This window comes from Rhinopithecus bieti, unplaced genomic scaffold (assembly GCF_001698545.2).
Source record: "Rhinopithecus bieti isolate Rb0 unplaced genomic scaffold, ASM169854v2 scaffold_17882, whole genome shotgun sequence".
NCBI classification, from domain to species: domain Eukaryota; kingdom Metazoa; phylum Chordata; class Mammalia; order Primates; family Cercopithecidae; genus Rhinopithecus; species Rhinopithecus bieti.
The window spans coordinates 1,532,062-1,559,706 of NW_016809462.1; the positions used below are offsets into that span (position 1 = coordinate 1,532,062).

The 27,645-nt window shown below is 40.5% G+C and overlaps 2 protein-coding genes across 3 annotated transcripts in view; one reads left to right on the forward strand and one right to left on the reverse strand.

Annotated features, from left to right (window-relative positions):
• CUNH5orf22 (chromosome unknown C5orf22 homolog) overlaps positions 1-11,500 on the reverse strand; it is a 26,224-nt gene extending 14,724 nt beyond the window's left edge. The window contains exons 1-6 of one of the 2 annotated variants that reach the window (XM_017889467.1): positions 11,302-11,500; positions 9,339-9,484; positions 7,862-8,011; positions 4,890-5,319; positions 2,589-2,651; positions 2,212-2,333 (exon numbers count right to left, since the gene is read on the reverse strand). In XM_017889467.1, the coding sequence (XP_017744956.1) occupies positions 2,212-2,333; positions 2,589-2,651; positions 4,890-5,319; positions 7,862-8,011; positions 9,339-9,484; positions 11,302-11,382 (992 nt within the window). In that variant the 5' untranslated portion in view covers positions 11,383-11,500. The remainder of the gene's footprint in view (positions 1-2,211; positions 2,334-2,588; positions 2,652-4,889; positions 5,320-7,861; positions 8,012-9,338; positions 9,485-11,301) is intronic. The other variant, XM_017889469.1, reaches the window with a different exon arrangement.
• Positions 11,501-11,638: 138 nt separating this feature from the next.
• DROSHA (drosha ribonuclease III) overlaps positions 11,639-27,645 on the forward strand; it is a 140,759-nt gene continuing 124,752 nt past the window's right edge. The window contains exons 1-5 of the mRNA XM_017889448.1: positions 11,639-11,776; positions 13,148-13,274; positions 14,936-15,001; positions 17,450-18,283; positions 23,109-23,201. Of these exons, the coding sequence (XP_017744937.1) occupies positions 14,982-15,001; positions 17,450-18,283; positions 23,109-23,201 (947 nt within the window). The 5' untranslated portion in view covers positions 11,639-11,776; positions 13,148-13,274; positions 14,936-14,981. The remainder of the gene's footprint in view (positions 11,777-13,147; positions 13,275-14,935; positions 15,002-17,449; positions 18,284-23,108; positions 23,202-27,645) is intronic.

The following is a 27,645-nucleotide window of genomic DNA, read 5'->3' on the forward strand; positions in this document are numbered from 1 at the left end:
TTTTTTTTTTTTTGAGGCGGAGTCTCGCTCTGTCGCCCGGGCTGGAGTACTGTGGCCCGATCTCAGCTCACTGCAAGCTCCGCCTCCCGGGTTCACGCCATTCTCCTGCCTCAGCCTCCCGAGTAGCTGGGACTACAGGCGCCCGCCACGTCGCCTGGCTAGTTTTTTGTATCTTTTAGTAGAGACGGGGTTTCACCGTGTTAGCCAGGATGGTCTCGATCTCCTGACCTCGTGATCCGCCCGTCTCGGCCTCCCAAAGTGCTGGGATTACAGGCTTGAGCCACCGCGCCCGGCCTGAATTATTTTTAATAACCATAACATGACAAATCTTAGTGGTTGTTCATGTTCTGGCCTAAAGTATTATTGATTCTAATTTCCCGTTTTATCTTGCTATCTTACAACTGATTTTCTTTTGTTTACACTAGAGAGAATAATATGACAGTTTGTGGGAGATTACTTTTTAAATAAGCTAGTTCTGGTTTTCCTATGCTCATGGGGACAAAAAGTTTGTCTGAATGGTTTTATTTTAGTTTTCTAGCCGTTTGAGATTACATGATTTAAGAATTATTTTAGAGAAAAATCACTGTAATATTTATGTCAATATTCTTTCACGCCAGCTTCAATACCAAAGACTTTTACTGAAAAAGAACTCTCTTCATACTTTCAAGGTAATATGAACAGTCAGTCAAATAAATGACCTGATGGAGAATCTAGCCTTCAAATACTGTTCCTTCATGTCAAGAGATTGAAAATACCCTTCCACTTATATTTGGGTTTTCCTTAAAAGAAGGTAAGTTTTTGCACTGGGGTTTTTTTTTGTGTGTGTGTGTTGTTTGTTTGTTTTTTTGAGATGGTGTCTCACTCTGTCGCCCAGGCTGAGTGCAGTGGCGTGATCCCGGCTTATTGCAAGCTGCGCCTCCTGGGTTCATTCCATTCTCCTGCCTCCTATATTCTCCTGTAGCTGGGACTGCAGGCGCCCGACACCACGCTCAGTTACTTTTTTCTTTTTTTTGTATTTTTAGTAGAGACTGGGTTTCACCGTGTTGGCCAGGATGGTCTCGATCTCCTGACCTCGTGATCTGCCCGCCTCAGCCTCCCAAAGTGCTGGGATTACAGGTGTGAGCCACTGCACCCAGCCAAGTTTTTGCATTGTAATTTACTTGTCAAGTAATTTACTTTTCTGTTGTTAGGTTAGTATTTTTTTCTTATTCTACTTAGAACAGGGAATGTCTATGTACTACTCATCTTTAATTCTCTTTAAGACCTCGTACAGTATTTCATATTTAGGGGCAGCTACCGCACAAAGACTAAAAACATGCCCACTTACTATGTGACTTTGGGCAATTTCCTTAACCTTGGTTTTTTCATCTATAAAATTGACATAATAAGAATAAAACTATAAGGCTGTTGTAAGGAGTACATGGGATAAGGCAAGGAAAAATATTAGATAAAGGGTACACAGGCCGGGCGCGGTGGCTCAAGCCTGTAATCCCAGCACTTTGGGAGGCTGAGACGGGCGGATCACGGGGTCAGGAGATCGAGACCATCCTGGCTAACATGGTGAAACCCCGTCTCTACTAAAAAAATACAAAAAAACTAGTTGGGCGAGGTGGTGGGCGCCTGTAGTCCCAGCTACTTGGGAGGCTGAGGCAGGAGAATGGTGTAAACCCGGGAGGCAGAGCTTGCAGTGAGCTGAGATCCTGCCACTGCACTCCAGCCCGGGCGACAGAGCGAGACTCTGTCTCAGAAAAAAAAAAAAAGGTACACAGAAAATAATAATGTCTACTGTTGTTAGTAAATGTGTTGAAATTTAATACTAATTCTTTTTTCTCTCTCTTTCTTTTTTCAGACAAGTCTCTGTCACCCAGGGTAGAGTGCAGTGGCATGATCACAGCTCACTGCAGACTCAAACTCCTAGGCTCAAGCAATCCTCCCACTTCAGCCTCCCAAGTAGCTGGGAGCAGTGGCTGTAGTGGCTACAGGTAGGTGCCACCATATCTGGCTAATTAAAAAACTTTTTTTTAGAGACAGGGTCTTACTACATTACCCAGACTGGTCTGGAACTCCTGGCCTCAAGTGATCCTCTCCTGCCTCAGCATCCCAAGAAGCTGAATACTAAGTTTTTAAAAGCAATGTATCTTGCAAATTTAGGAACATATCTAGGACCGAAAGTTAGTAGAGTTGGGGGAAAAAAATGTTTGAGAGTCTTACCCAGGGTTTGAAGCCCATCTCTGTACAGTTTCTTCATCATCACCATCACACAAATCAGCAAAAGTGGCTTCTAAATCCTCTAACTGATGAATTCGAGTATCAACAATATCTACCAAATCTTCCTTTAAATACATTGAAAAGCTGAGATTATATAGTTATTCTTTCAAAAAACGAGCAACATTCCATTACAAAAAAAACTTGGCTCTATTAGTTAAAACACAGTTTTCAAGGACTAACCATGGGCTTTGCCAATACACATACACACACACACACACTCACTCACTTTCATCAGTCTTTGAGATCACTGTAGTAATTTGCAAGATATTATTAGTTATATGATAAATGAATAAAACCCCAAAGAAACAAATGGAGGATACCTCTGTTAGGTTGGTGCCAGGTTTCTTAAATTTGTACAGCTCTTGTAAGATTTTGTACTCTTCCTGGAAAACAAAACAAAAAATCCACATACCAGAAGAAAAAAAGTTAAAAATTTTTAATGATATGCTTTAAGGAAGAGACAGCCTTGCTTGTGATACAAGAACATCTTAGATAATTATTTAAAGGTTTGTATGGGAGAATGAGGCAAAATGTATACTTTAGATTTTTATTGTAATAATTTTATTGTAAATATTGTAAAATTTATTTTACTGTAAATATTACTTCTTCAAGGCAACTCTATCCAGCTGGGCATGACAATACTATGTAAAAATTACCTAAGGAAGCATACTTGGTGGCTAATGGGTCACGACATGAAAATATTTTAAATAATATTCCACTATATAAATGGCATGTCCTAGGATATAAACAGACTTCAGCTGTTTACAGGAAATAGACGTATCTTTAATAACAACAACAAAGAACTCCCCATGTCCACTTTGCAGCCATTTCTCTAACAACAGAAGAGAACTCTGAAGTACAAAGGCAATACTGGAGGCAGAATATCAAAGACATAGAACCTCGGCCAGGAGGCTCCACTAAGGGGAGAAAGAGGTTTGCTATACAAACTTTGTAGGATAATGTTTCCCCTTGTTTAGCACAGCTACATGGATCCATTATATAGGTGGGTACACCTGGCCCCAGTAATCCTATTTAGGAGTATTCTCGGAAAGAGGTTATACCCAAGAGCTAAAATTCATTAAGCACAATGTTGTAGCACATCTTCAGTGCTTTATTCATTATAACAATCCTGAGTTGGGTATGACTATTATGGGTCAGAAAGATTAAGTAATTTTCCTAAGATCATATAGCTAATAAACAGTAGAGGTAACAATAGAACTTAACTCCCCTAACTTTTGAACATGCTTCTTTTTTTTTTTCTTTCTTGAGATGGAGTCTCACTCTGTCACCCAGGCTGGATGGAGTGCAGGGGTGTGATCACGACTCACTGCAGCCTTGACCTCCCAGGCTTAAGTGATTCTCCTATCTTGGCCTCCCAAGTAGTGGGACCACAGGCACGTGCCACTATGCCTGGTTAGATTAAATTTTTTTTTTTTTTTTTTTTTTTATAGAGATGGGGTCTTGCTACATTGCCTACACTGTTCTCAAACTCCTTGGCTCAAGTGGTCCTCCTGCTTTGGCCTCCCAAAGTACTGGGATTATACGCGTGAGCCACCGTACCCAGCCTGAACATGCTCTTAAAAAAACAAAAGATGAACATCTGTCTTTCCTAATGATATTTAAAAAATTGCTACTAAATAATAGAGTGTAATATATGTTTTTAAAAAAGTCTATTGTACCAAAGGGTCTAAAAGCTATAAAAATCCCTGTGTTTCCAGGTTTCCTGATAGCACTCTAAAATGAATAACTGCCACTGAATTTCTTATGTAACCTTCTAGAAACTTTCATTACAAATATTTACTACAAATATTTAGGTGAGTAATCAGGCACGTCACTGTTTAAGGAATAATCTGTTATACAGGATTCATGTATAGAATATCTCTGGAAAGATACACAAGAAACTGATCACAGTATTTGTTTCTGAAACAAAGAACTGAGGGAATAGGGATAAGAGAGTGTGCTGTTTTTCAATGTACATTTGTCCCTTGGTATCTGTGGGGGATTGGTTCGGGGACCTCCTGTGGATACCAAAATCTGTGGATGCTCAAGTCCCTGATATATAATAGTGTAGTATTTGCATATAACCTATGCATACCCTCTTATATGCTTTAAGTCATCTCTAAATTACTTATGGTATCTAATACAGTATAAATCCTATGTAAATAGTTGTTATATTGTATTGTTTTTTATTTGTATTATTTTTTACTCTTGTATTGTTATTTCTAGTTGTTTTTTATTTTTTCTGAATATTTCCTATCTGTGGCTGGTTAAATCCATGGATACAGAGGGCTGACTGTATATACCTGTACTGTATGATTTAATTTTTATCCATCACCCATGTATATATTACCCCAATTAATAAATGCAAAATAATGAATACTATCTACAGCAGGAGTTGGCAATCCACAGCCTATAGCCTGTTTTTGTATGGCCCTCAAGTTAAGAATGGTATATACAACTTTAACAGGTTTAGAAAACAACAGAAAAGGGTATTAGTAGAGAATGTGAACCCCAAAGCCTAAAATAATTGCTAGCTGTCGGTTGAAAGAGTTTGCTGACTCCTCATCTAGAGAAAAGCCATACAATTCTCAAGATCTATGTGTTAAAAATACAATATTTACCTGAGTGAACATTTCTTTGAAGGGATTCTTCACTGAAAAAAAATCCAAGTCAATATCTAAAACAAATGCCTTCCCTTTCTTCAAAATTTCCAGAATCTCCCCAGTGCTGGCGGCAGTCTGGCATTCCTGATTTTCAGAAGAACATGAACATGATGGTTCTAGGCAAGTCTGGTCACTTCTCTGTGTTGCTGCGTCCTTTTCCAGTCCTTCTGAAGAAGAGTCACAGTTAGTAGAGGCAGTGTTTTCCGAATCTTCCAGGGCTAGCTTTGGTTTCTTAGCAGAAGACACTGCATCGTTTTCTTCTTGATTGTTACAGAGTTTATAAGGTTTTACCATAATTACATCCAATTGTAAAGGTTTTTGGTTCTCTAGCTGGTCTTCAGGTACATACAGACCATCACTCAGGAAGTAATGATCTGTACTTGTAACCCTGAATCAGAGGAAAAAACAATTTTTAAGAATGGGCAAATTAGTTGACATTTCACTATGGCATGGCAGAAATATAAGAACGGATCTATTTGACAAAAACTGAGAGCAGTCTCTAGTATTTGTACTTCCTGTTCTTCTGTAGAAATAGCATTCCTCAAATTCTTAGCTGGACACACAGCTGCCCCACATAAAGACTACATTTCAGTCTGCCTTGCAGCCTGGTGTGGCCATGTGATTAAATTCAGGCCAGTGGTTGTGAATGGAAGAAAAGCATACAGAGCTTTGCCCTCCTGTTTCCTGCTCACTGGCATATGAACACAGAGGTGGCAAGCCACCTTGGACTATAAAGACAAGTATTCTAGAGATGGTGGTGCAAAAAGATAGAAGGAACTAGGGTTCCCCAAACTCTAGAGCTGCCACATAGGCCTGGACTGTGTACACTGAATTCTAATACAAGAATAAACTCTCTTATTTAAGCCAGTGTTCCTTTGTTCTCTCTCATACCAGCTGAATCTTTATCCAAAAAATCACTGAAGAGAAAAATTTCATCTGGAAATAATTTCTCTTAATAGAAACTCCCCGACATATTTTAGAGCTTTGTTAATTTCTATATAACCATAATATTTTCAATATGAAAGGTGACTGTAAAAGCTATTTTCCAAAAATAGATTAATGACATAGTAAACTAATGTCCAAGCTTATTAAAACTGTACAACCCTAAGATGAGGCTGTATCCCCCAACCTAAATTAATATTCTTTTTAATAACAACAGTTTTCCTGTGTTCCTATCATACAAGCATAAAAATATTTGTCAAACTGAACACCTACATGTATGTGTCTATTCCATGAATTTTTACTTGCAGGATTAACCAAAATCATGAATCAAAATCTTCCAGAATTGTTAATCACACACAGAGTTTCAAATGTCTGTGTCAGATTGCTGAAAATTATTTGATTTTGTAGGTTAGATCAGGCCTACCCACTGAAGCACTCAATAAAACCTACTACTACTTCACACATACCTGTAGTATGTACAATATTTATATGCTGAGTCTTAATTATTTCTTTTGAATTATATCGGAAATAAATACAATTTTCATATATCACAACCAAGCCATTTGTGTGGATAAGAATATATACCACAAAAGTTAATTGTGTCATTAAGAATAAATTAGAAATAAAGTATCATTTTTGGCCGGGCGCGGTGGCTCAAGCCTGTAATCCCAGCACTTTGGGAGGCCGAGGCGGGTGGATCGCGAGGTCAGGAGATCGAGACCAACCTAGCTAACACGGCGAAACCCCGTCTCTACTAAAAAATACAAAAAAAAACTAGCCGGGCGAGGTGGCGGGCGCCTGTAGTCCCAGCTACTTGGGAGGCTGAGGCAGGAGAATGGCGTAAACCCGGGAGGCGGAGCTTGCAGTGAGCTGAGATCCGGCCACTGCACTCCAGCCTGGGCGACAGAGCAAAACTCCGTCTCAAAAAAAAAAAAAAAAAAAAAGAAATAAAGTATCATTTTCAGTGAGGAAGACTATCTGATTTTCAATGTATTACCATTTCATTCCATTATCCCTAAGGTTCTAGAACGTTATGGCTATACTGCTTAAAATATTTATCCCATCACAAGAGAATTTTAAAGTCAAGAACATATTGATATTTCTAAAAGTATTATAGTATCGCAAGATACAGAAAACATTGGTTAAATAGCTTATACAATAAAAACAGTTGCACATGTATCTCAAGTCAGAGGATACGGTAATTTACTTTAGATTAAGTACTTATCTGAAACTAATTATATTATAATCAAGAAAATTAAAGCCCCAAATCTACTCATTCAGCAGTTGGATTTATAAAAAAATCAAAGTGAGATAATTTTGCCCTTTCACTGCTAATTATTGTTTTTTTTGTTTTTTTTTTTTGAGATGGAGTCTCACTCTGTTGCCCAGGCTGGAGTGCAGTGGCACGATCTCAGCTCACTGCAAGCTCCGCCACCCAGGTTCACGTCATTCTGCCTCCTCAGCCTCCCGAGTAGCTGGGACTACAGGTGCCTGCCATCATGACTGGCTAATTTTGTTTTTGTATTTTTAGTAGAGACGGAGTTTCACCATTTTAGCCAGGATGGTCTCGATCTCCTGACCTCGTGATCTGCCTACCTCGGCTCCCCCAAAGTGCTGGGATTACAGGGTGAGCCACCGCAGCAAATTCAGCAGACAACAGTTACATTGAAAGGAAACAGTAAAATGTACTACTGAATATATAAATCTATAAAATACTTCAACGGCTTAAGGAGTTAATCAGCAATGAAGCCCAAATTGCAGAGGCTAAAGATCACATTCAAAATCTAATTTGACCAGCAACTAAATATAAATGGTACATGAAGAACATCAAGAGACTTAAAAGTTTGTTCTTCATGTTTTGAGAACTCTTTGGAGAAGCTGAGGCTTAATCTGATCCTATTTGTGTGCAGAGACTTATGAAGTTATTATAGGAATCCAAAATAAGAAACGTTCAATCACGTCCATATTCACAAATATGAGGAAATTACCTGATTGTTGTGGTAGAAGTGTCTTTACCTACTAAAAAGTGGTGTTTTCCCTCTCTGATTTGCTGAGCCCATGTGGGATGAAACCATACTACATGTGAAAAATGGCCAGCATAAACCGCAGGCATAATCCAATTTTCAATACTTAATTCTCTGGAAAAGAAATAGACAACATTAGAACTTTTAAGGTGTTTTTTTTTTCCCCAAGTGTAATTTCATCCACAACATTTTAAGACCACAGGTCTCAAAGTATGGTCCCTTGGGTGGTTCCTGAGACTTTTTCAGGGACATCACTATTACAAAACTATTTTCATGAAAATACTAAGGTATTATTTCCTGTTTTCATTTATTGACATTTGCAAAGATGGTACAAAGGCACTGGTGGGTTAATGTTCCAACATTAATTAAGGCAGCAGCACCAAACTGTTAGTAGTTACTATATTCCTCGTTACCAACCACTGCCAAAATAAATAAATAAATAAATAAATATAAAAGTTTCATTTGAGAACATCTTGATTTTATTAAATTTCCATCTTGAGTATACATTTTACAATATTCTGTGTGGCAAAATGAGAGATGCACAGAAAGCTCTCCTGCTACATAGTTTGAAGCACAACAGTTGTCTCAAGGAAAAGCACTTGTTGTGACTGAAATTTGAGGTGAACACCATTTATCTTGAAAGGAGTGGTCAATAAACTATGGTTATTCACACTTGATACTGAATTGCTGAATTCTACATTTCAAATAAGCTTAAATAAACTACTACTTTTCAAGTTTTTGTGCACTATCAAAGAATATTCACAATTATCTGAAGAGGCTATGAAAATACTCTTTCCTTTTCCAATTACATGTCTGTGAAAGCCTGAATTTTCATCATATTTTTCAACCAAAACAACATACGGCAATGGAGAAATGCAGAAATAGACATGAGAATCCAATGGTCTCTATAAAGGCAAATATTAAAAGGATTAAACATTGGCCAGGCTGTTTTTGTAAACAAAGTTTTTTTGGTTTGTTTCTTTTAAGAGATGGGGTCTGGTTGTGTGGCCCAGTCTGGAGTGCAGAGGCTATCCACAGGCTTGACCACAGCCTAGAACTGCTGGCCTCATGTGATCTTCCCACCTCAGCCTCCTGAGTAGCTGGGACTACAGGCTCATCCACCATGCCCAGCTTGTAAATAAAGTTTTATTGGAATACAGCTACTGTCATTTGTTTACACAGTGCCTGTGATTGTTTTCACACTACAAAGGCAAAGATAAATAGCTGCAACAAAGACCATACGGCCAGCAAACCTAAAATATTTACTAACCTGGCTCTTTAAGAAAGTTGTCAACACTTGTTCTAATAAAATGAAAAGGCAAAAAGACAAACAAAAACCCCCCAAACCCTTGAGTTTAGCAGTCTATTTCCTATAATTACTTATAATCTACCGCAAATTGTACTTCAAACACAAAAGACCATGAATAAAATCACATATTACCCGAAGAGTGTTTCCTTATCAAACACAGTGTCTGCTGGCATATTCACAGGAATAAGGAGGTCTGGATGTGAGTCAAAATGTAAAAAACTTATATTACTGGCAGGAAGATGCTTTGAGCCTATGGCCCGGTATATAAAGGGTAGAACCTGTAAAACACACAGGCACACAATCAGAATTAACACTGAAACCATGAGCACACACTCAACTGCAGACTGAAAAATGCTAAAATGCTAAGTAATGCACATAATTGAAAGCATACTATGTTGCTGAAAAGTGGAAAAAGATAAAATTTATTGTAGATGGTGCAGATGACGATAATCTCGAGCATTACTTTGTCCTCAGAACTTTCAACCTGCACCTCTAGCTGCCTTCCTGCTGCCACCTAGAACTCAACAGGTCATGTGGGGAAACAGACCAGGACTGGGGCTCAGGAACAAACTACCGCTTAATGCCTGTCCTAACATTAACTAGGTGTTCAAGGTATTCTAGGTCTCAAAGCATTTTTTTTTTCCTTTAAAAAGGGATAGGGTCTTGCTCAGTCACCCAGCCTGGAGAGCAGTGGTGTGATCATGGCTCACTGCAGCCTTGGGCTCCTGGGCTCACGCGAACCTCCCACCTCAGTCTCCTGAGTAGCTGGGATTACAGGCATGCACCACTACGCCCAGCTAATTTTTTCACTTCTATTTTTGTAGTGATGGGATTTCGCTCTGCTGTCCAGACTGGTTAGGGTCTTTCTGGTACCCTTAGAATGGTGGGGTTGGGCTAGGTGGTCCATAAAGGCCATTTCTCCTCTTACATCTTCTCTAATTCTAGGTTTAATACCTAATTTGAAAGCACCGTCTAACCTAGGCTTTCTCATTATCTCAAGGTCATAGACACTATATCCAGGTCCTGAGAAACCTATCTTCCTCTCCTATTAACTGTCAGTATCAGTAAATCCCTTTTATGTTTTAACATCCATAGAACCGCCTCCCATCCCAAGCCTACTGATGCTACTTTAAAACAAATTTATTAGATCCATGGGCCTCCTTTGTTGACTTGGATAAGTCTAGATTAAGACACCAATTTAGCTACTGTAAATCAGCACGGCCATAAACATGGAAACCCCTTTTAGTGTTTATCTATGCGGGGCACCGTGTTAAAATATATATTTTTTACACAATATGGGCCGTGTGTAGCAGCTCACGCCTGTAATCCCAGCACTTTGGGAGGCCGACGGGGGCCAATCACGTGAGGTCAGACGTTCAGACCATCCTGGCTAATATGGCGAAGCCCCGTCTCTACTCAAAATACAAAAATTAGCTGGGCACGGTGATGTGTGCCTGTGATCCCTCACAGGCACTCAGGAGGCTGAGGCAGGAGAATCGCCCGACCCCAGGAGGCGGAGGTTGCAGTGAGCCGAAATCGCGCCACTGCACTCCAGTCTGGGCAACAGAGAGACACTCTGTCTCAAAAAAGAAAAGAAAAAAAAAAAAAAAAGAGTTTTAAACACAATATGCACACAATAATACTCCTAACAGCCCTGTGAGTCCTACGATTACTGTCCCCATTTCACATAAGAGTCCACATAAGGCCTCCCATCTAAACAGCAGGGCTGTGGTGGCGATCCCAGGAGACACTTGGAAGCCAGAGTCAATTGCAGGTTACGGTCACAGGGCTCTGCAGCCAGCCTGTCCAGGTTTGAATCCCGACGCCACCACCAGTTGTTTGGTCCCGGGATTTGGGGGCAAACCGAGGTGAATAAGTTGCCTCGACTCGTAGGAAGCTCCCATAAATGTTAGTTCTCATTCTTCCTAGTTAGCTGTTTTGGGGTCCTCCCCACAGCAACGGAATCGGGCAGTTTAACTGAATCGGGAGGCCAGACTCTCTGGCCTCCGATGCTAAGGTTGCGCCGTCTGCTTGGTCCTCTGAGCGTCACGGTTTCCGCTGATTCTGCCCCAGAGCCCGGCCGCCGTCCACTCACCTCTTGATGATCCTCCACCACCCACACTGGGAGCTTGGGGTAACGCCGAAGACCAGCGCGCCCTCCCGCGGAGTCACTCATGTTTTTGCACCGGTCAGCTTTGCAGCAAAGCGGCGGCAGCTGGACAAGACCCGGGAAAGCCGGCTCAACCCGGCCTGCCCTCTCCGGGCGGAAGCGCTCCCTCACCCGGTTGTGTTTTTGGATTGGAGGATGTAGAAGGAGGGGGCGGGCTCCAAAGGGTCCTTTGCTGACGATTGGTCTAGACGTCCATCGCTTTCGTTGACTCGCCAATCACCGCGTCCAAGGCCCTGTGGTGGGCTGAAGCGTTTTCCCTCCCTTGGCCCAGCTGTCTCAGGTTTGCTTTTTAATTCCCTTGGTTTCCTGTTCCGGAGGCGAGGCGCCACTGTCTTGGTACCTGCAGTAGTAGCCTGGCTTTTCTCTGACGGCGACCTCGCGGCCCGAGAGTCTTTTATAGGTAAAAGGGGTACCTTGCAAGTGTTAGAAGAGAGTTTCCGAGTGTCAGGATTTAAACGGGGCTGGAGTCTCCGGGGCTGGGGTGAAAGGCGTCCGGGAATTGGGGTCGGGCAGCCCCACTTCAGATCTGCAGCTAAGGGCAAAACAGCGACCCTAGGCCTGGATCCCGCAAGTAGGTGGAAGTGAAAAAGGAGATCTTTCCTTCATTTGTGGAGCACACACTATGGTCCAGGCCTTGGGCCGTCCGGCTCTCGGAGGGGAGCGAGATCCTGAGCTCAGCGCCTGCCTCGTGGGGCGCAGCGTCTGGCGGGAGATGCAAATAGTAAATATGCAGTTACGGATCAGGATGAAGGTGACCGCCCTGCAGATCCACCTGGGGAAAGAGGGAGTTCTCAGTAAAAATGTAGTCACACTTTACAATTCTTTTTACATGCACTGACGTTCCTGGCTGTGTTAACTATTCAAGGCAGCTCCCTCAGTGTCTCTGCTTCCAAACCGCAACCGAGAAGAGATAGACGGAGAAAAGAGTTACTTTTCCAGTTGCAGTGAATTCCTTGACTTTTTTTTTTTTTTTTTTTTTTGAGACGGAGTCTCGCTCTGTCGCCCAGGCTGGAGAACAGTGGCCGGATCTCAGCTCACTGCAAGCTCCGCCTCCCGGGTTTACGCCATTCTCCTGCCTCAGCCTCCCGAGTAGCTGGGACTACAGGCGCCCGCCACCTCGCCCGGCTAGTTTTTTGTATTTTTTTTAGTAGAGACGGGGTTTCACCGTGTTAGCCAGGATGGTCTCGATCTCCTGACCTCGTGATCCGCCCGTCTCGGCCTCCCAAAGTGCTGGGATTACAGGCTTGAGCCACCGCGCCCGGCCGAATTCCTTGACTTTTGAATTAAAGTCTGCATCCACAACACAGCCGGACTATGCCTTCAATAGGTCAATTTCATGATTAGTATTTTTAGATTTTCTAACTACAGAAACATCCATGAGGATCTGGCAGTTTCACACTGTGCAAGAGTGTTCATGACCCTGACTTTTGCCCACCTCTAGGTGCAGCACACACCTTTGTGTTCCCCTAAGCCCTGAACATACCTCTTTTTTGTGTGTTTATTGCATTATTTTTCAAGTATTTTTAAAATACTTACTTGTATGTGGGTTCTGAGTTCCTTGAATCCTACAGGCTGTGTGTCTTACTTATCTCTGAGTCTACAAGGCCGGGGACAGTACTTCCCATATATGGCTCATTAAATATTGCACGAATCAGTGAAAAGGTCTGCTTTCTGTTGCAGAGATACATGGAAGGGAAATGTACAGTAGCAACATGGAAACATATACTATTGGTGAGACAGTAAACATGTATTGACCACCAACTGTGTGTAGGTTCCTTTTCCCGGGGATGTGAAGGATACAGAGATGACTGTGAATCAACCCATATCATCAAGGAGCTGATAATCTAGTGGAGGAGTTAGACATGCACATACTTCACTATGATGTGAGGCAGCCTCTGGTAAGTGCTGTAGAAGAATTAAGTATAGACTAAGTCTAGAGGGAATGGGATTACCTAAAGGAATCAGGAAGGGCTTCATAGAGGAGGTGGCATTTAAGATTGGTGGATGGATAGAAAAATCACTGGGCAGATTCTTATGTTGGGAGATTCTTTTTTTGAGATGGAGTTTCGCTCTTGTTGCCCAGGCTGGAGTGCAATGGTGCGATCTGAACTCTCTGCAACCTCTGCCTAGGGCGAGAGATTTTAAAAGTAGAACGTGAGGAAAGAACTAGCTGGTTCTTTGTACTCGAATGGTAATCCGTTGGGAAAACACGGGGTAGTAGGGTCTTTCTAGGGAAGGTACTGGAGAACAAGCCTGGGTGCAGAGTCTGTAGGGCCTTAAATGCCAAGCACAGAGTTTGAACTTGATTCTGTTGGCAGTAAGTAGCCTCAGGAGCACCTGTCTGGGCCCCAGGTTTATCATGAGGGTACTGGACTGGATAATAATAGTCAGGAGTCAGGCACAGTGATTCATGCCTGTAGTTACAGCTGTTTCAGAGGCTGAGATGGGAGGATTGCTTCAGCCCAGGAGTAAGAGACAGCAGTGAACTATGATTGCACCACTGCACTGCAGCCTAGGGACAGAGTGAGACTCTGTCTCTAAAAAAAAAAAAAAAAAAAAAAAAGATGTTATTTGGTGCCTATTATTTATTAAGCACACTGATTGCTAAGATAATCCAAAATTATTTTCATGAGCCATTTGAAAGTCTACATAGTTAAGTTCTGTTGGTGAGACTTTTAGTTAGAAAGACTTTAGGAAAATGTTTCTATGTTAAAGCTTTTTGTACTCAATATTTATTGAGTTTTTTTTTAAATGTTTTGCTGAAGTTCAAGTATTTGGAAAATCATTCACGTTTACAGTATTTTTCTGTGGGAGGAACTGAGAATGAAAATCAAGAATCGTAACTGTTGTGTTAACAAGATTATGGTTATGTTTGAATTTGAATGCTGGTCGCACTGTGATTTTTGTGTTTGGTCTATTCCTACATGTTTTTTTTTTTTTTTTTTTTTTAGACGGAACCTCTCTCTGTCGCCCAGGCTGGAGTGTGAAGCTCTGCCTCCCAGGTTCTTGCCATTCTCCTGCCTCAGCCTCCCGAGTAGCTGGGACTACAGGTGCCCACCACCACACCTGGCTAATTTTTTGTATTTTTAGTAGAGACGGGATTTCACCGTCTTAGCCAGGATGGTCTTGATCTCCTGCCCTTGTGATCTGCCCGTCTCGGCTTCCCATAGTGCTGGGATTACAAGAGTGAGCCACCACGCCCGGCCTGTGCCTACATGTTTTTACCATGAAGGAAGCGAGAATATGAAGGGGGAGAGGAGAAATGATTTTTTTCCCAAGTCTTTTAACAAATTAGAGATGATCTATGCCTATGATATAAGTCTTTTTAGCTGCTGATAGTTTTGAGTTGGCAAAACTGGTAATGATGACATTTTAAAATTTAAGGACATTAAAAATTTAGTTGGAAACTTTAATACAGTTCAACATACTTTTAATTTTGTTAGTAGGCTAAGTATATTGGAAACTGCAAAATCAGTGTTATGGTAATTGCAGAAATATTTTGTATCATTGGCAATTTGGGAAACATATTTATGTCTGTTTTATTCTTTCTGTTTTTTAGAGCTTATATTCTCTGCGGAAGATGTGACATACCCAGGCAGTACATCATGATGCAGGGCAACACATGGTGAGTGCTGTGATGGGAATGTCAGTAGTTTGGGAGAACCGAGAGAGGAGCAAACATTGGTGCTGAGCTATAGAGGGTGAAAAGGATTTAGATACATGGGGAGAGGGGATAATGTGCTCGTTCTTTCAGCAGTGGGCACAATATAACAGAAGGCCATGCACAGGGCTAGGAAGTCAGACCAGAACAGTTAATAGACATCCCAGAGCACTACCCTGATAGCGCTTGCAGTTCTGAGGTGCAGGCAGACATTAAAGGTGGAATTAGGGCCGGGCGTGGTGGCTCACGCCTGTAATCCCAGCACTTTGGGAGGCCGAGGTGGGTGGATCGTGGGGTTAGGAGATGGAGACCGTCCTGGCGAACCCTGTGAAATCCCGTCTCTACTAAAAATACAAAAAAATTAGCCGGGCATTGTGGCAGGGGCCTGTATTTGGGAGGCTGAGGCAGGAGAATGGCATGAACCTGGGGGACGGAGCTTGCAGTGAGTGGAGATCGTGCCACTGCACTCCAGCCTGGGCCACAGAGCAAGACTCCATCTCAAAAAAAAAAAAAAAAAAAAAAAAGAAAAGGTGGAATTAGGTCCTTAGTAGGTGGATTGTAGTTACTGTAGGACCTGCCAAGAAGCAGCACAGAGGGTTGTGAGAGCAAGGAACCTAACGAAGCCCTGGGGTCAGTGACAGTGGTTATAGAAAGGCCAACAAGGATATTATTGTAATAGCCATGCAAGAGGTGATGGTGTGAAGTAGTTGAATTCAGGAAATATTTATGAAGCAGAAACAATAGGATTTTTTTGTTTATTTTTTTATTAAGGGATAGTTGCCGTATAAGTGACAGCAATTTTAAAGTAAATTTTTAGCTAAGGATGGGGGGTGAGGGAGGACAAGTCAGATGATTCCCTGGTATGTGTCTTAAGGACCATTAATGGTGTCGTTTATTGAGATAGGAAATACTAGGAAAAGAGCAAATATTTGTCTTGGAGAGGAAAGTCATCAATTCCTTTTAGCATATGGTATGTTGAATTTGCAGAGTCAGTGAGACACTCAAGGAGAGAGATGGGGTTGGCAATTGGCAGGGTGGGTCTGGAACTCAGAAGTTGTGGGCCAAAGGTGTAACTTGGGAGTTACTGACAGATTAGTGTTAATTGAAGCAGTGCAGGTGGGTAGCGTCACTTTGGAAGAGAGAGTGAGCAGAGTGCCTGGGCTAGACCCCTGAAGAATACCAGACGGTTAAAGTCCCGCTAGCAGAGAAGAAGCTGGTATGGGAGACTGCCAGGAGGAACAGCCTGAGGAGTAGGAAGGCCACAGTGAAGGCGTCATGTCAGGAAGCCAAGAAACGCATCCATGGGGGTGGGGGCTAGGGAGGCAAGCGGGGAGGTATCTGGGCTGATTGCTACACTGAGATCAAGCAAGGTGATTGAAAATGACCTTTGGTTTTCAAGATAAGGTGGGCACTGATCATGTCACTTATTGGAGTGCTGGTGGAAGCTGAAGTTGGATTAGAGTGAGTTGGAAGTATATACAGTTTTGTCTTAGCTTGGGCTGCCATGACTAAATGTTATAGACTGGGTAACTTAAACTGTAAACATTTATTTCTCACAGTTCTGGAGGCTGGCAGTCTGAGATCAGGGTACCAGCACAGCCAGGTTTCTGATGCATGCCCTCCTCTGGCCTTGTAGGTGGCTGCCTTCTTGTTGTAGTTTCACCTGGCAAGGGGTGGGTGGCGGGGGTTTCTTTTTTCTTCCTCTCTTTATAAGGGTACTAATCCCATCATAATTACCTCTCAGAGTCGCCACTTCCATATAGCATCACATCAGCATTAGGGTTTCATCAGCATTGATTTCGGGGTGGACACAAACATTCAGTCTGTAGCAACTTTTTCAGGTCATTTGACTGTGAATGGGAGGGCAAAGAACGGGCAAAGGCAAGAGAGAGCTGGAGGCCAACGAAAGTACTTTATGCTGGAATAGACCCGAGCACTTTCAAATGCTGATGTGAAGGGTCTGGTAGCAGGGAGAGGTGGAGGATTGCAGAGGGAGGGTGGTAATCCCAAATATGCATTTGGAGATGGGAGTGGGGTCTGGGGAGGCAAGCCCCCTTGTTCTTGTGAGGTCAAGATCAGAGGGGAACTTGAGCAAAGGCATAATAGCAAATGGTGAACAATGGGATGTTGAATTGGTCATTTTGGAAGTGGAGCAGCTTTAAGGAATGGTCGGTCCAGGGACTAAACATGGCAGTGGGCTGGGTGGCCAAGAAAGGGGAAGAGGAGTTTATTGAGCATGAGGGTTTCAGATATTAGCAGGAACCCAGTATTAAATGGGTGGTATATTCCAGTGGCTTGACTAGGGGGTCTTTGAGTTGCTCATCAAGATGGTCAGGCATTTATGAAACTCTGTTTACATAGTGAGGATTATTTTTAAAAAAAACTTTTCCCTTTTTCTTTTATGCCATGAAGTCACAGAATGTCATTCCACCCGGGACGAGGGTGTCCCCGAGGACGAGGAGGACATGGAGCCAGACCCTCAGCACCATCCTTTAGGCCCCAAAATCTAAGACTGCTTCACCCTCAGCAGCCTCCTGTGCAATATCAATATGAACCTCCAAGTGTCCCTTCCACCACTTTCTCAAACTCTCCAGCCCCTAATTTTCTCCCTCCACGACCAGACTTTGTACCCTTCCCCCCACCCATGCCTCCATCAGCGCAAGGCCCTCCTCCCCCCTGCCCAATCAGGCCTCCTTTCCCCAACCACCAGATGAGGCACCCCTTCCCAGTTCCTCCTTGTTTTCCTCCCATGCCACCACCAATGCCTTGTCCTAATAACCCCCCAGTCCCTGGGGCACCTCCTGGACAAGGCACTTTCCCCTTCATGATGCCCCCTCCCTCCATGCCTCATCCCCCGCCCCCTCCAGTCATGCCGCAGCAGGTTAATTATCAGTACCCTCCAGGCTATTCTCACCACAACTTCCCACCTCCCAGTTTTAATAGTTTCCAGAACAACCCTAGTTCTTTCTTGCCCAGTGCTAATAACAGCAGTAGTCCTCATTTCAGACATCTCCCTCCATACCCACTCCCAAAGGCTCCCAGTGAGAGAAGGTCCCCGGAAAGGCTGAAACACTATGATGATCACAGGCACCGAGATCACAGTCATGGGCGAGGTGAGAGGCATCGGTCCCTGGATCGGCGGGAGCGAGGCCGCAGTCCTGACAGGAGAAGACAAGACAGCCGGTACAGAATTGATTATGACCGAGGGAGAACACCATCTCGCCACCGCAGCTACGAGCGGAGCAGGTAAACCACTTGTGCGTAGTTCTTTAATGAACTGCCGAGGCCCAGGTACAGTCATTCTCCATTTATGGCAACCAAACCAAAAGGGTCCAGTAGTGCATTTTGATTTGTATAAGGAAAGGAAGCATATTTTGGACTCTGTTTTCAAGAGGAAGAGACAACTGACAAGTAAATAAGTTGATGTCAGAAAAAATTGCTTTTGAAAAGCATTCCAAATATATCAGTGTAGATTCATTTCAGTTAATATAAGACTTTCACTCTGCATAATACAGTTGACATTTTAATGATGATCCCATGAGTTGAAAGACCTTGTATTTTTTGTGTTAGCATAGATTAAATTATGTTCAGTGTGATCATCGTATCAGGTTATAGCATTTGAGTGTTTTTGGAACTGGCGATTTGCATGTTAATAAAGAATCAAATTAGTTAACAGGCAGGACTTTCTGATTTTTAGGATAAATGGAAATTTATTGTACATTGTTGCCTTCTTGGTTGGTTTCTTTGTAAAACGAAGTAAGATTATTTACACATTATGAAAGTTAGTGTTTTTCTTTCTTTTTTTTTTTATGGTGGAGTCTCACTATGTTGCCCAGGCAGGAGTGCAATGGCGAGTCTCAGCTCACTGCAACCTCCGTTTCCTTGGTTCAAGTGATTCTCTCACCTCAGCCTCCCAAGTAGATAGGATTACAGGTACACATGACCACACCCTGCTAATTTTTTTTTTTTTGGGACGGAGTCTCACTCTGTCACCTAGGCTAGAGTGCAGTGGCGCTATCTCCGCTCACTGCAACCTCTGCCTCTGGGTTCAGGTGATTCTCCTGCCTCAGCCTCCTGAGTAGCTGGGATTACAGGCATGTACCACCACGCCCAGCTAATTTTCTATTTTAGTAGAGACGGGGTTTTGCCATGTTGGCCAGGCTGGTCTTGAACTCCTCACCTCAGGTGATCAGCCCCCCCTCAGCCTCCCAAAGTGCTGGGATTACAGGTGTGAGCCACCGTGCCTGGCCTAATTTTTATATTAGCAGAGACAGGGTTTTACGATGTTGGCCAGGCTGGTCTTGAGCTCCTGAACTCAAGTGATCCACTCACCTTGGCCTCCTAAAGTGTTGGGATTATAGGTGTGAGCTGCCATACCTGACCCAAAATTGCTTTTAATCTTTTTGTTGCATTGAAATGGATTCTTACTGAAGAAAGTTGTAGTTAAAAAATACTGTCTCATTCTATATTACATTTCTTTTTTCAAAAGACCAAATATGTATAAATATGAGAGAAATAAGGTTTCAAGGAGGCATTTCTAAAACTGAGATTCTAGCTGGGCTTACAGAAATACTCTGAAGTTACATGCAACTTTTGTGTGTGTGTTTTTCTATAAGGAAGCTTACATCAGATTCTCAAAGAGGAGGGTGTGAGTCTGTTACCCCAAAAGCCTAAGAACCATTGGTTTATATGGAAAAAGAAAAGACACATATCAATTGTGCTAATGTTTATTTATGCCTCAGTGAACTCTTACGTTGATGAAGATTTGAGGTCTTCTGTTGTCAAGCTAATAATGGTGCTTCTCTTTCTTTCCCCAGTAGTGTACTTACCTTCATTGTCTTGTGGAACTTTTGTGCTGAAAGTGTTTGACCTCCCCAGACCAAGTTACTTCACTATGGGTTTGCAGAGAGCTGGTCTTGGCTCTTGTTGCTCTGCCAAACAAGAGCAACAATTCACATCTGTTTCCATACTTTTCTCATGACTGTATCAATTTGGCTCTGACTAAACATTTTGCCAGTCAATTAAATGATAGTGGTCATTCTCTGCCTTGAAGAGAGGGATTAGTGCTCAGAAGGTTCAGAAGGAAAATGCTTTGTTGCCTCTCCCTGGTGGCCTGGTAGAAGGTAGAAGGGAATGTGTTTCTTGTAGGGATGACTGATTTCTGGTGGGCCAAAGCTGAGTGAGAGTTGGTAGACTTTAAAAATCTTTTCAGCATGAACTACTGTTTCTGGTCAATATTCTGTGATGTACTAGTTGGCAGAGGCATAGGCATGTGATAGTTTTTTTTTTTTTTTTGGAGACAAAGTCTTGCTCTTGTCTCCTAGGCTGGAGTGCGATGGCGCAATCTCAGCTCACTGCAACCTCTGCCTCCCAGGTTCAAGCGGTTCTCCTGCCTCAGCCTCCCGAGTAGCTGGGATTATAGGCACTGCCACCATGCCCGGCTAATTTTTGTATTTTTAGTAGAGGCTGGGTTTCACCATGTTGGTCAGGCTGGTCTCGAACTTCTGACCTCAAGTGATCCGCCTGCCTTTTCCTCTTAAAGTGCTGGGATTATAGTCGTGAGCCACCACTCCTGGCTGGCATGTGATAGTTAATGTTACTATCATTTCTATGATAGTTTTGTAGTGCAAATGTAAACTGGAAAGAGTAATAGGTAAATAGTTTGTAAATAGTTCTCTTCAGACTCCAAAGTAATTGTTAATAATTCCGTTTCTGGGAAAACATTTTGCAGCAAGCGTTCTAGATAGTGTTGTATTTCCCCCTCCGTTTTGAGATGCTGTAATTAGAGGAGTTGTCAGGGCTCTGCTATAAATCCTAAATTTTTCCATCAAGGCTTCAACTTTGAGTTATGTATTTGTTTGAAGAAACTCGGATGTCCTATGAATTGAGGATCTCAGTAAAATCAAGTGTCGTAAGAATTACTTCTAACCTGATTTATTCTAAACCACACTCCTTTACTATGAGGATCTATATCTTTCTAAAATGGTCTTTATTTATATTCGAGTTGTTTTATAATGTGCTTGGGGCATTTGTTTTGGAGCTGCCTAGTGGCATAGCTACATTAGAATTGGCTCCCTTTGGGATATTAATTAGGTGGAATATCAGTCATTTGTCTTATATGACATGCTTCTGTGAAACAAACATGGAGCACATGAAGTCCTAGTATAACTTCTAGAAGTATATTGGGAAAACGGAATCTTCATAAATTTGGATTGTGTTAAGTTTATGCAAATTCTATAGTCTGTTCTCTGGCTGCTCCTCCCCTGCTTCTTGGGGTAAGTGAATCTATCCTTTTACAAATTCTGTCTTCCCTATTTTTCTCTGCCTCCAAAATGTGATTGAATAACAATTGCAAGATTGTCTTAGGGTGGACTGTGTTTAGTAAAGGTCTGTGAAGAAGTAGATATATATATTTGTTGTCATGAAAAATTAAAGTTACTCTAGGGGATAAGAAAAGAAATCGCTGCAGGCAAATGTAGTGCACCAAGTACACTGTTGAGCAGAGTGGTAAGGAAGTGTGCCCTGGGCTTCACCTAGCTAGGGAGCACTACCACGCAGGAATTCTCACCGCTGTCCTTGGAACAGTAAATGTGTAGCTATTGGAGAACTAGCCTAATGTACCTAAGGGATATCTTAATGTTTGCAAACAAGGAAGAATCTTGGGAAAAGTAACACAAACATAGCTTTCCTTGCTTTAAATGAATTTGTCTTGATAGTGTTACTAATGTTATTTATATCCAAATTGGTCTTTTCAAGTCCTACCCACTCAGAGGTACCAATCATCATTAGAAGTGTTATTCGTAAATGCAAAATTCTATTGGCTATATGTTAAAAAACAAAAATTAGAAATATTCTCTAATTAGAATTTTTATTTAGAAATGTAGGCAATTATTCTTTTCAACAGCCGTGCCAGTACAAATTACATTATCTTTGACATGTGGCATGGTTCACTAATTTCTATACAATAACTAAAATTTACTGCCCAAATGTAAACTGTGATTTTAGAAATGTATGAGATGAAGAATGTAGAATCCGAATCTCTGACTGCTTTATTTGGGTTAGCTGATGTATATCTGAGGATTGTGTATATATCAGAAACATTATTCAGAGGAGTCTTCCTTTAGAACAGGGGAATCTTTACGTTGAAAACAATTTCTATTTTAATGCTTAAGCACTCACCGATCTCTGTCAGTTTTGTAAGTTCTATTTTCAATGTATCGACATTTCTGTTTGGCGATAGGTTGGGGAATATTTTTGAGTTCAAACATTTTTATGGTCTTCTTTCTGGAATCAGGTTAATCTAGCATTTTATTTTTCCTATTCTAAGATTGAAAGGTTACTTCCTTTAGACTTGTAGTTCTGATTCAGTCACACTAGAGTTCAGATTTCTCTTCTAGATCCTCATTGTTACATAGGCTCAAAAGCTATTAATATTATTAAACCCCAGTTTTACATTGGAAGGTTTTAAAAATTCCTCATCTATTTTTTTTACATTAAGTAAGCCCAAAATCTCCATTTAGTTTTTTTCCAGATGAAAATAGCATTCAAGTGACTTAGTCATGGCCTCATGGCAGGTTAGTGATAGCTGGAACTACAACTCAAGCCTATAAGCCATAAGCATTAAGAGCTCTTTCATTAAAGAATCTTGTCCTAATTTTCACTATAAAAGTTTTATAATTTATATTTATTTGATGGGTGAGATAGAGCATTTTCTAGAAATCAATAGGATATGGAGTTCTTTAGAGTTTTCCCTCTAGGTTAAAGAACCAAGGATTGACTGATTGCAAGGTCTTAAGGGAAGATTAGGATAAGATTCCCATTATTGCATAGCATCACGTATGACTGCTTTCTTTAAAGAAAACTGCAAAAATTGTCCAAGTTAGTTAACTTCTGTAAAGTGAAAAGCTCCTTTATCCTCTAATAAATTAAGAAGGCATAAAATGACCCCTAGTGAATAGTGCCTGAAAATTCATAGATGTGGTCCATTTATCTAGAAGATGAATTCAGTGAAAAGAGATGGTGTTTTTGAGTCTTTCTGTTGAAAACAGCTCTGTGTATTAATTCCTTTAAGAGAGCGAGAACGGGAGAGACACAGGCATCGAGACAACCGAAGATCACCATCTCTGGAAAGGTCCTACAAAAAAGAGTATAAGAGATCTGGAAGGTAAGCAAGGAGTTGACACTGAAAGAAGTCATAGGATTATCTCCTTGAATTCAAATTTTGTGCTTGTACAGAGCAGCAGCCAAGTCTTCATAATGGCCTCAGAGTCTGTCCAAGGTGACCTGTGAAAAGCTAAACAGCCTTTAATTTAAAAGACTTTACTTTCAAGATGCATTGATTACGCCCAGGGAAAATCTTGATAAATTTCCAAAATTAGAAATTATACAGACCACTTTTCTGACCACAGTGCTATAAAAGTAGACATTCGTAATTTTAGAAAACCTTGGAAATTCATAATTATGCTCTTTAATTTACATGTTTCAGAAAAATAGAGCAAAACTGCAGTCATATTTTCATTAGAAAATGACATTGAGATTGCTATCACCCACATCTTAAAGGGTGTAATCAATTCTGTATCCCAAAGTAAAATTTTTGGTCTTACATTAATATAATGGTAATGAACAACAGCACTCTAGAATCTGACAGATTCGGGGTCAGTTTTTAGCTTTCCCAACTTTATTACTGGGCACAGTTATCAGTTTCTTCGTTTGTAAAATAAGGACCATTGTATGTACCTTCTTGAGTGATAAGGGGTCATTGAGATAATGCATGTCAAACACTTAGAACTGGGCCTGAAGTAAGTGCCAAATAAATCGTAACTGTGTATATAATTATTATCTGAGCACTTGGCTATAGAAATTGGTGGAACTTAAGAAAAGCAGAAATAGGGATTTAAAGATAAATTAATGAAATGGAAACAGAACTATAGTGATATAACTATATTGTAAGTAAATGCAAATACAATTTTTAAAGTGGGAAATCAAGAAAAGAAAAATCTACATAATATTAGGTTTGAGAAAGTATATTATTACAGGAATGAAAAGAAGTTTAAAATTTAAAACAGTATAAAATTAACTTAAATGTGATGGGTCGATTTCTAAGAAAACAAAAATAATTTCACACAAGAAGCAGAAAACTTTAATAGTTCGATAACTGGAAAAAAATGGAAAAAGCTTACTTTGCACCACCTCTAAAAAAAGTTTTCAAGTGGTCTTGAACACTTAAAAAAAGATGGAAGGAGAGCTCAGATCATTCTGTGGTAGCAGGAAAAACCAGACGGCGAGACCTAACCAAGGGAAAAAAATGTCACAAAAATGACACAGCAATCTCTCTTACAAATATGGATATAAAATCACTAATTAGGATATTAGCAAATGTTTTCAGTGGTTAAAATAACTGATAGAGTTTATTCCAAGACTGCATGGATAGAAAAGTTAATATTAGAAAATCTGTATTCTTTGTGTCAAAATCTGTAGGGTTATCTCAGTACTTGCCTTTTAGGTATTTAAAGTAAAACCAACATCCATTTGTGCATAAAAACTAGTAAACTAGAAATATTAGCAGACGTCTTTAACATGATGAAGAATGCTAGCTCATGATGAACCTGATGGATACCACCCCAGAGAGTCAAGTGTGGTGTTGAAACCTGCAGGCCTTTCCCATACAAATTTGAAAAAAGGCAAGGTGGCCCCATTGCTTATCATTGTTACTGAATATCCTTATACAATCAACGTGCTAATTAAAAACATGGTGTCTTTGTGTGTCCCGGGTATTGTACTGGTATGGGTGATACAGTCATTAACAAAGGCCCCCACTTAATAGGAAAAGGAAAGTTAAGTGCTGTAAGTGCGTTTGATAGGACACTTACATATTGCTGTGGATTAGATGAGATTAATTAGGAAGGATGAAATGCCATGGGTTAGATGGGATCAGTTAGGAAGGATGAAAAGAGGGCCTGAGGAGGAGGAGAGGAGACAGGAGAAAAGTGAGGGTATTGTGTCAGTGGACATCATTGAGGACCTATTTGAGGTGGATGATTTTTAAGGTATAAGTGCTGGAAATAGCCTCGGTTTAATGGTTTCTTCTCTAATGGCTGGTAGCTTGCAGAGAAGGTAGACTTGAATTCTATAAGTTCTGACTAATGCAGTAGAAAATAAAAATAAGAGATGGAAATACTATGAATGGGAAAAGTTACCAGTTTGCCCTATAGCATATTGGCAAGAAGAAACATTGGGAGTTTGGATTTCGAATTTTAGAGTGCCTGAGACACTTACCTAAAAAAGATCTTTTGTTCTGTGTTGAAGTGTCCTTCTCAAAGTGTTAAAAAGAAATATTAATTGATGTTCACAACAGATGACCCTGAGCATTCATTACATCATTCACAACACCTGCTTAAAAGGATGGGTGAGGATGTCTTTTGCCTGTGTTTCTTGGCAATAATAATAAACATTTGGTGGGATTTCTTTTCAGAACATGCTGAAATGTCTGTATCAACCATATTAGCATTTAACTACTACTTCCTAGGTTTATCATGTTAGATACACTGATTTTCAAGGCTGTTTCCTCCTTTGTAGGGGATGTTAATATCTGCCTTCTAGGGTTGCTGTCAGGATTAAATGTGAAATGTCAGTAAAGTGCTCAGCAGAGTGCCAGCCTCAGAGTAAGCACCAAAACAAACAAAAAAGAGCCACTAGAGTTGCCATTATTACCTGACAGTATTTAATAGCCTTTTTAATAGAAGAGACTACCTGGTTAGAAAGTGTAGTGCAAAGAAAAATTAAATTTACAATTCACTAAGGAAAGTTATTAATAAATTAATTAAGCATCTTATAATGCATAGGACCAATGGGAAGAAAACTAATAAAATGTAGCTGATGACAAAGAAGGTGATGTAATGAAAGGAAGGTATGTCCTGTTCCTGTAGTGGATAACCATGTTGTAAAAATACCAGTTTTCTTCACAAGATAATCATGCACCACATGGCATTTCAGTCAGTGACAGACTCTATACAACACTGGTCCCATAGATTATAATACCTTATTTTTTTACTGGACCTTTTCTATGTTCAAATATGTCTGGGTACACAAATACTTACCATTGTATTATAATTACCTGCAGTATTCAGTACAGTCACATGCTGTACAGGTTTGTAGCCTAGTAGCAACAGGCTATGCCACCTGTCCTAGGCATGTAGTAGGCTATACCATCTAAGTTTGTGTAGGCACACTGTGATGTTTAAACAGTGATGAAATCACCTAAGGACTCATTTCTTAGAATGTATTTCTGTTGTTAAGTGACACATGACTGTAATCTATAATTTTATTGTAACTTCAGTTAAAGTACTGTGGTTGTTTTTTTTTTTGTAGTTTTTAAAAATGTAAAAAGAGATGGGGATCTCACTTTGTTGGCCAGGTCGGTCTTGAACTGCTGGCCTCAAGTGATCTTCCTACCTTGGCCTCCCGAAGTGCTGGGATTACGGGCATGAGCCACCGTGCCTGACTCAGAGTACTGACTTTAGAACTTCGTAATGACTCTTTAACTTTTCCTTGGGATAGAAGTTAGGATAATGAAGATAAATAGTAATGCAAGGATACTTACTCTGGAAATATTAAATGTTCTGGAAATATATAATAATTTAAAAAATTTGATACAGGTTAAATAGATCAATGAAACAACTACAGAGCAACATTCAAGAATATATATTACATCTAATAAATAATATATAAAGTTACATGTGATAAAGAATATATTTTTTTCAAATCAGAGGAGAAACTGGCAATTGGTGAGCCATTTGGGGGAAAAATTGAGATTAGATTTCTGCCTTACACCTTGGAGAGAGAGAATTTAAAAACTGTATTAAAAGTAACTGATGAAAATATAAAATCTTTTTTTAACCTTGGGATAGGAAATGACTTCCAAGCATACTAAGGCAGGAAGCATAAAAAGATCTCTAGATTTGACTTTATAAAAGTTGTATGTAACCACAAACAAATAAACAGATTTCAAAGCAAGAAACTGGAAATGGTTACAATGCATATGACAGGGGGAGGACAGATATCTTAATGAAAACTGTTTCAACAAAGAAAGACTCTAATAATAATTTTAAAACTATTTGCATAGCCTATGACCAGAATGTTCACAAAAGAAGTAAGCATGAAATGTATTCATTTCAGTATTGATAAAATATTTCAAATTAAATTATATGAAAATACTTTTTCATCAGAATGGCAAAGATGAAAAATAACCATGGTGACGGGATGTGTGGAAATGGGAACTCTTACGTGATTTTGATGGTAGTCTAAACGAGTACTGCCAAACTAGAGAGAAGCCTTAAAAAGTATACATCTGGGAAAGAATCTGACAAGTGTGTAAAGAACACAAATGTGTTCATGATAGCATTGTTTATGGTGGAAGAAAAGTAAATGTTAACCTAAATGACTATTGTTAGATTTGTTAAATTATGGTATATACTTAGAATAATAATACACCTATTAAAAATGCTCCAAATATAGAATTACTGAAATAGCTGTTCCTGATTTACTACTGAATGAGAAGGTCAGGCTATAACATTAAAACATTTGTGAAATATAGTGATTACCTCTGAGTG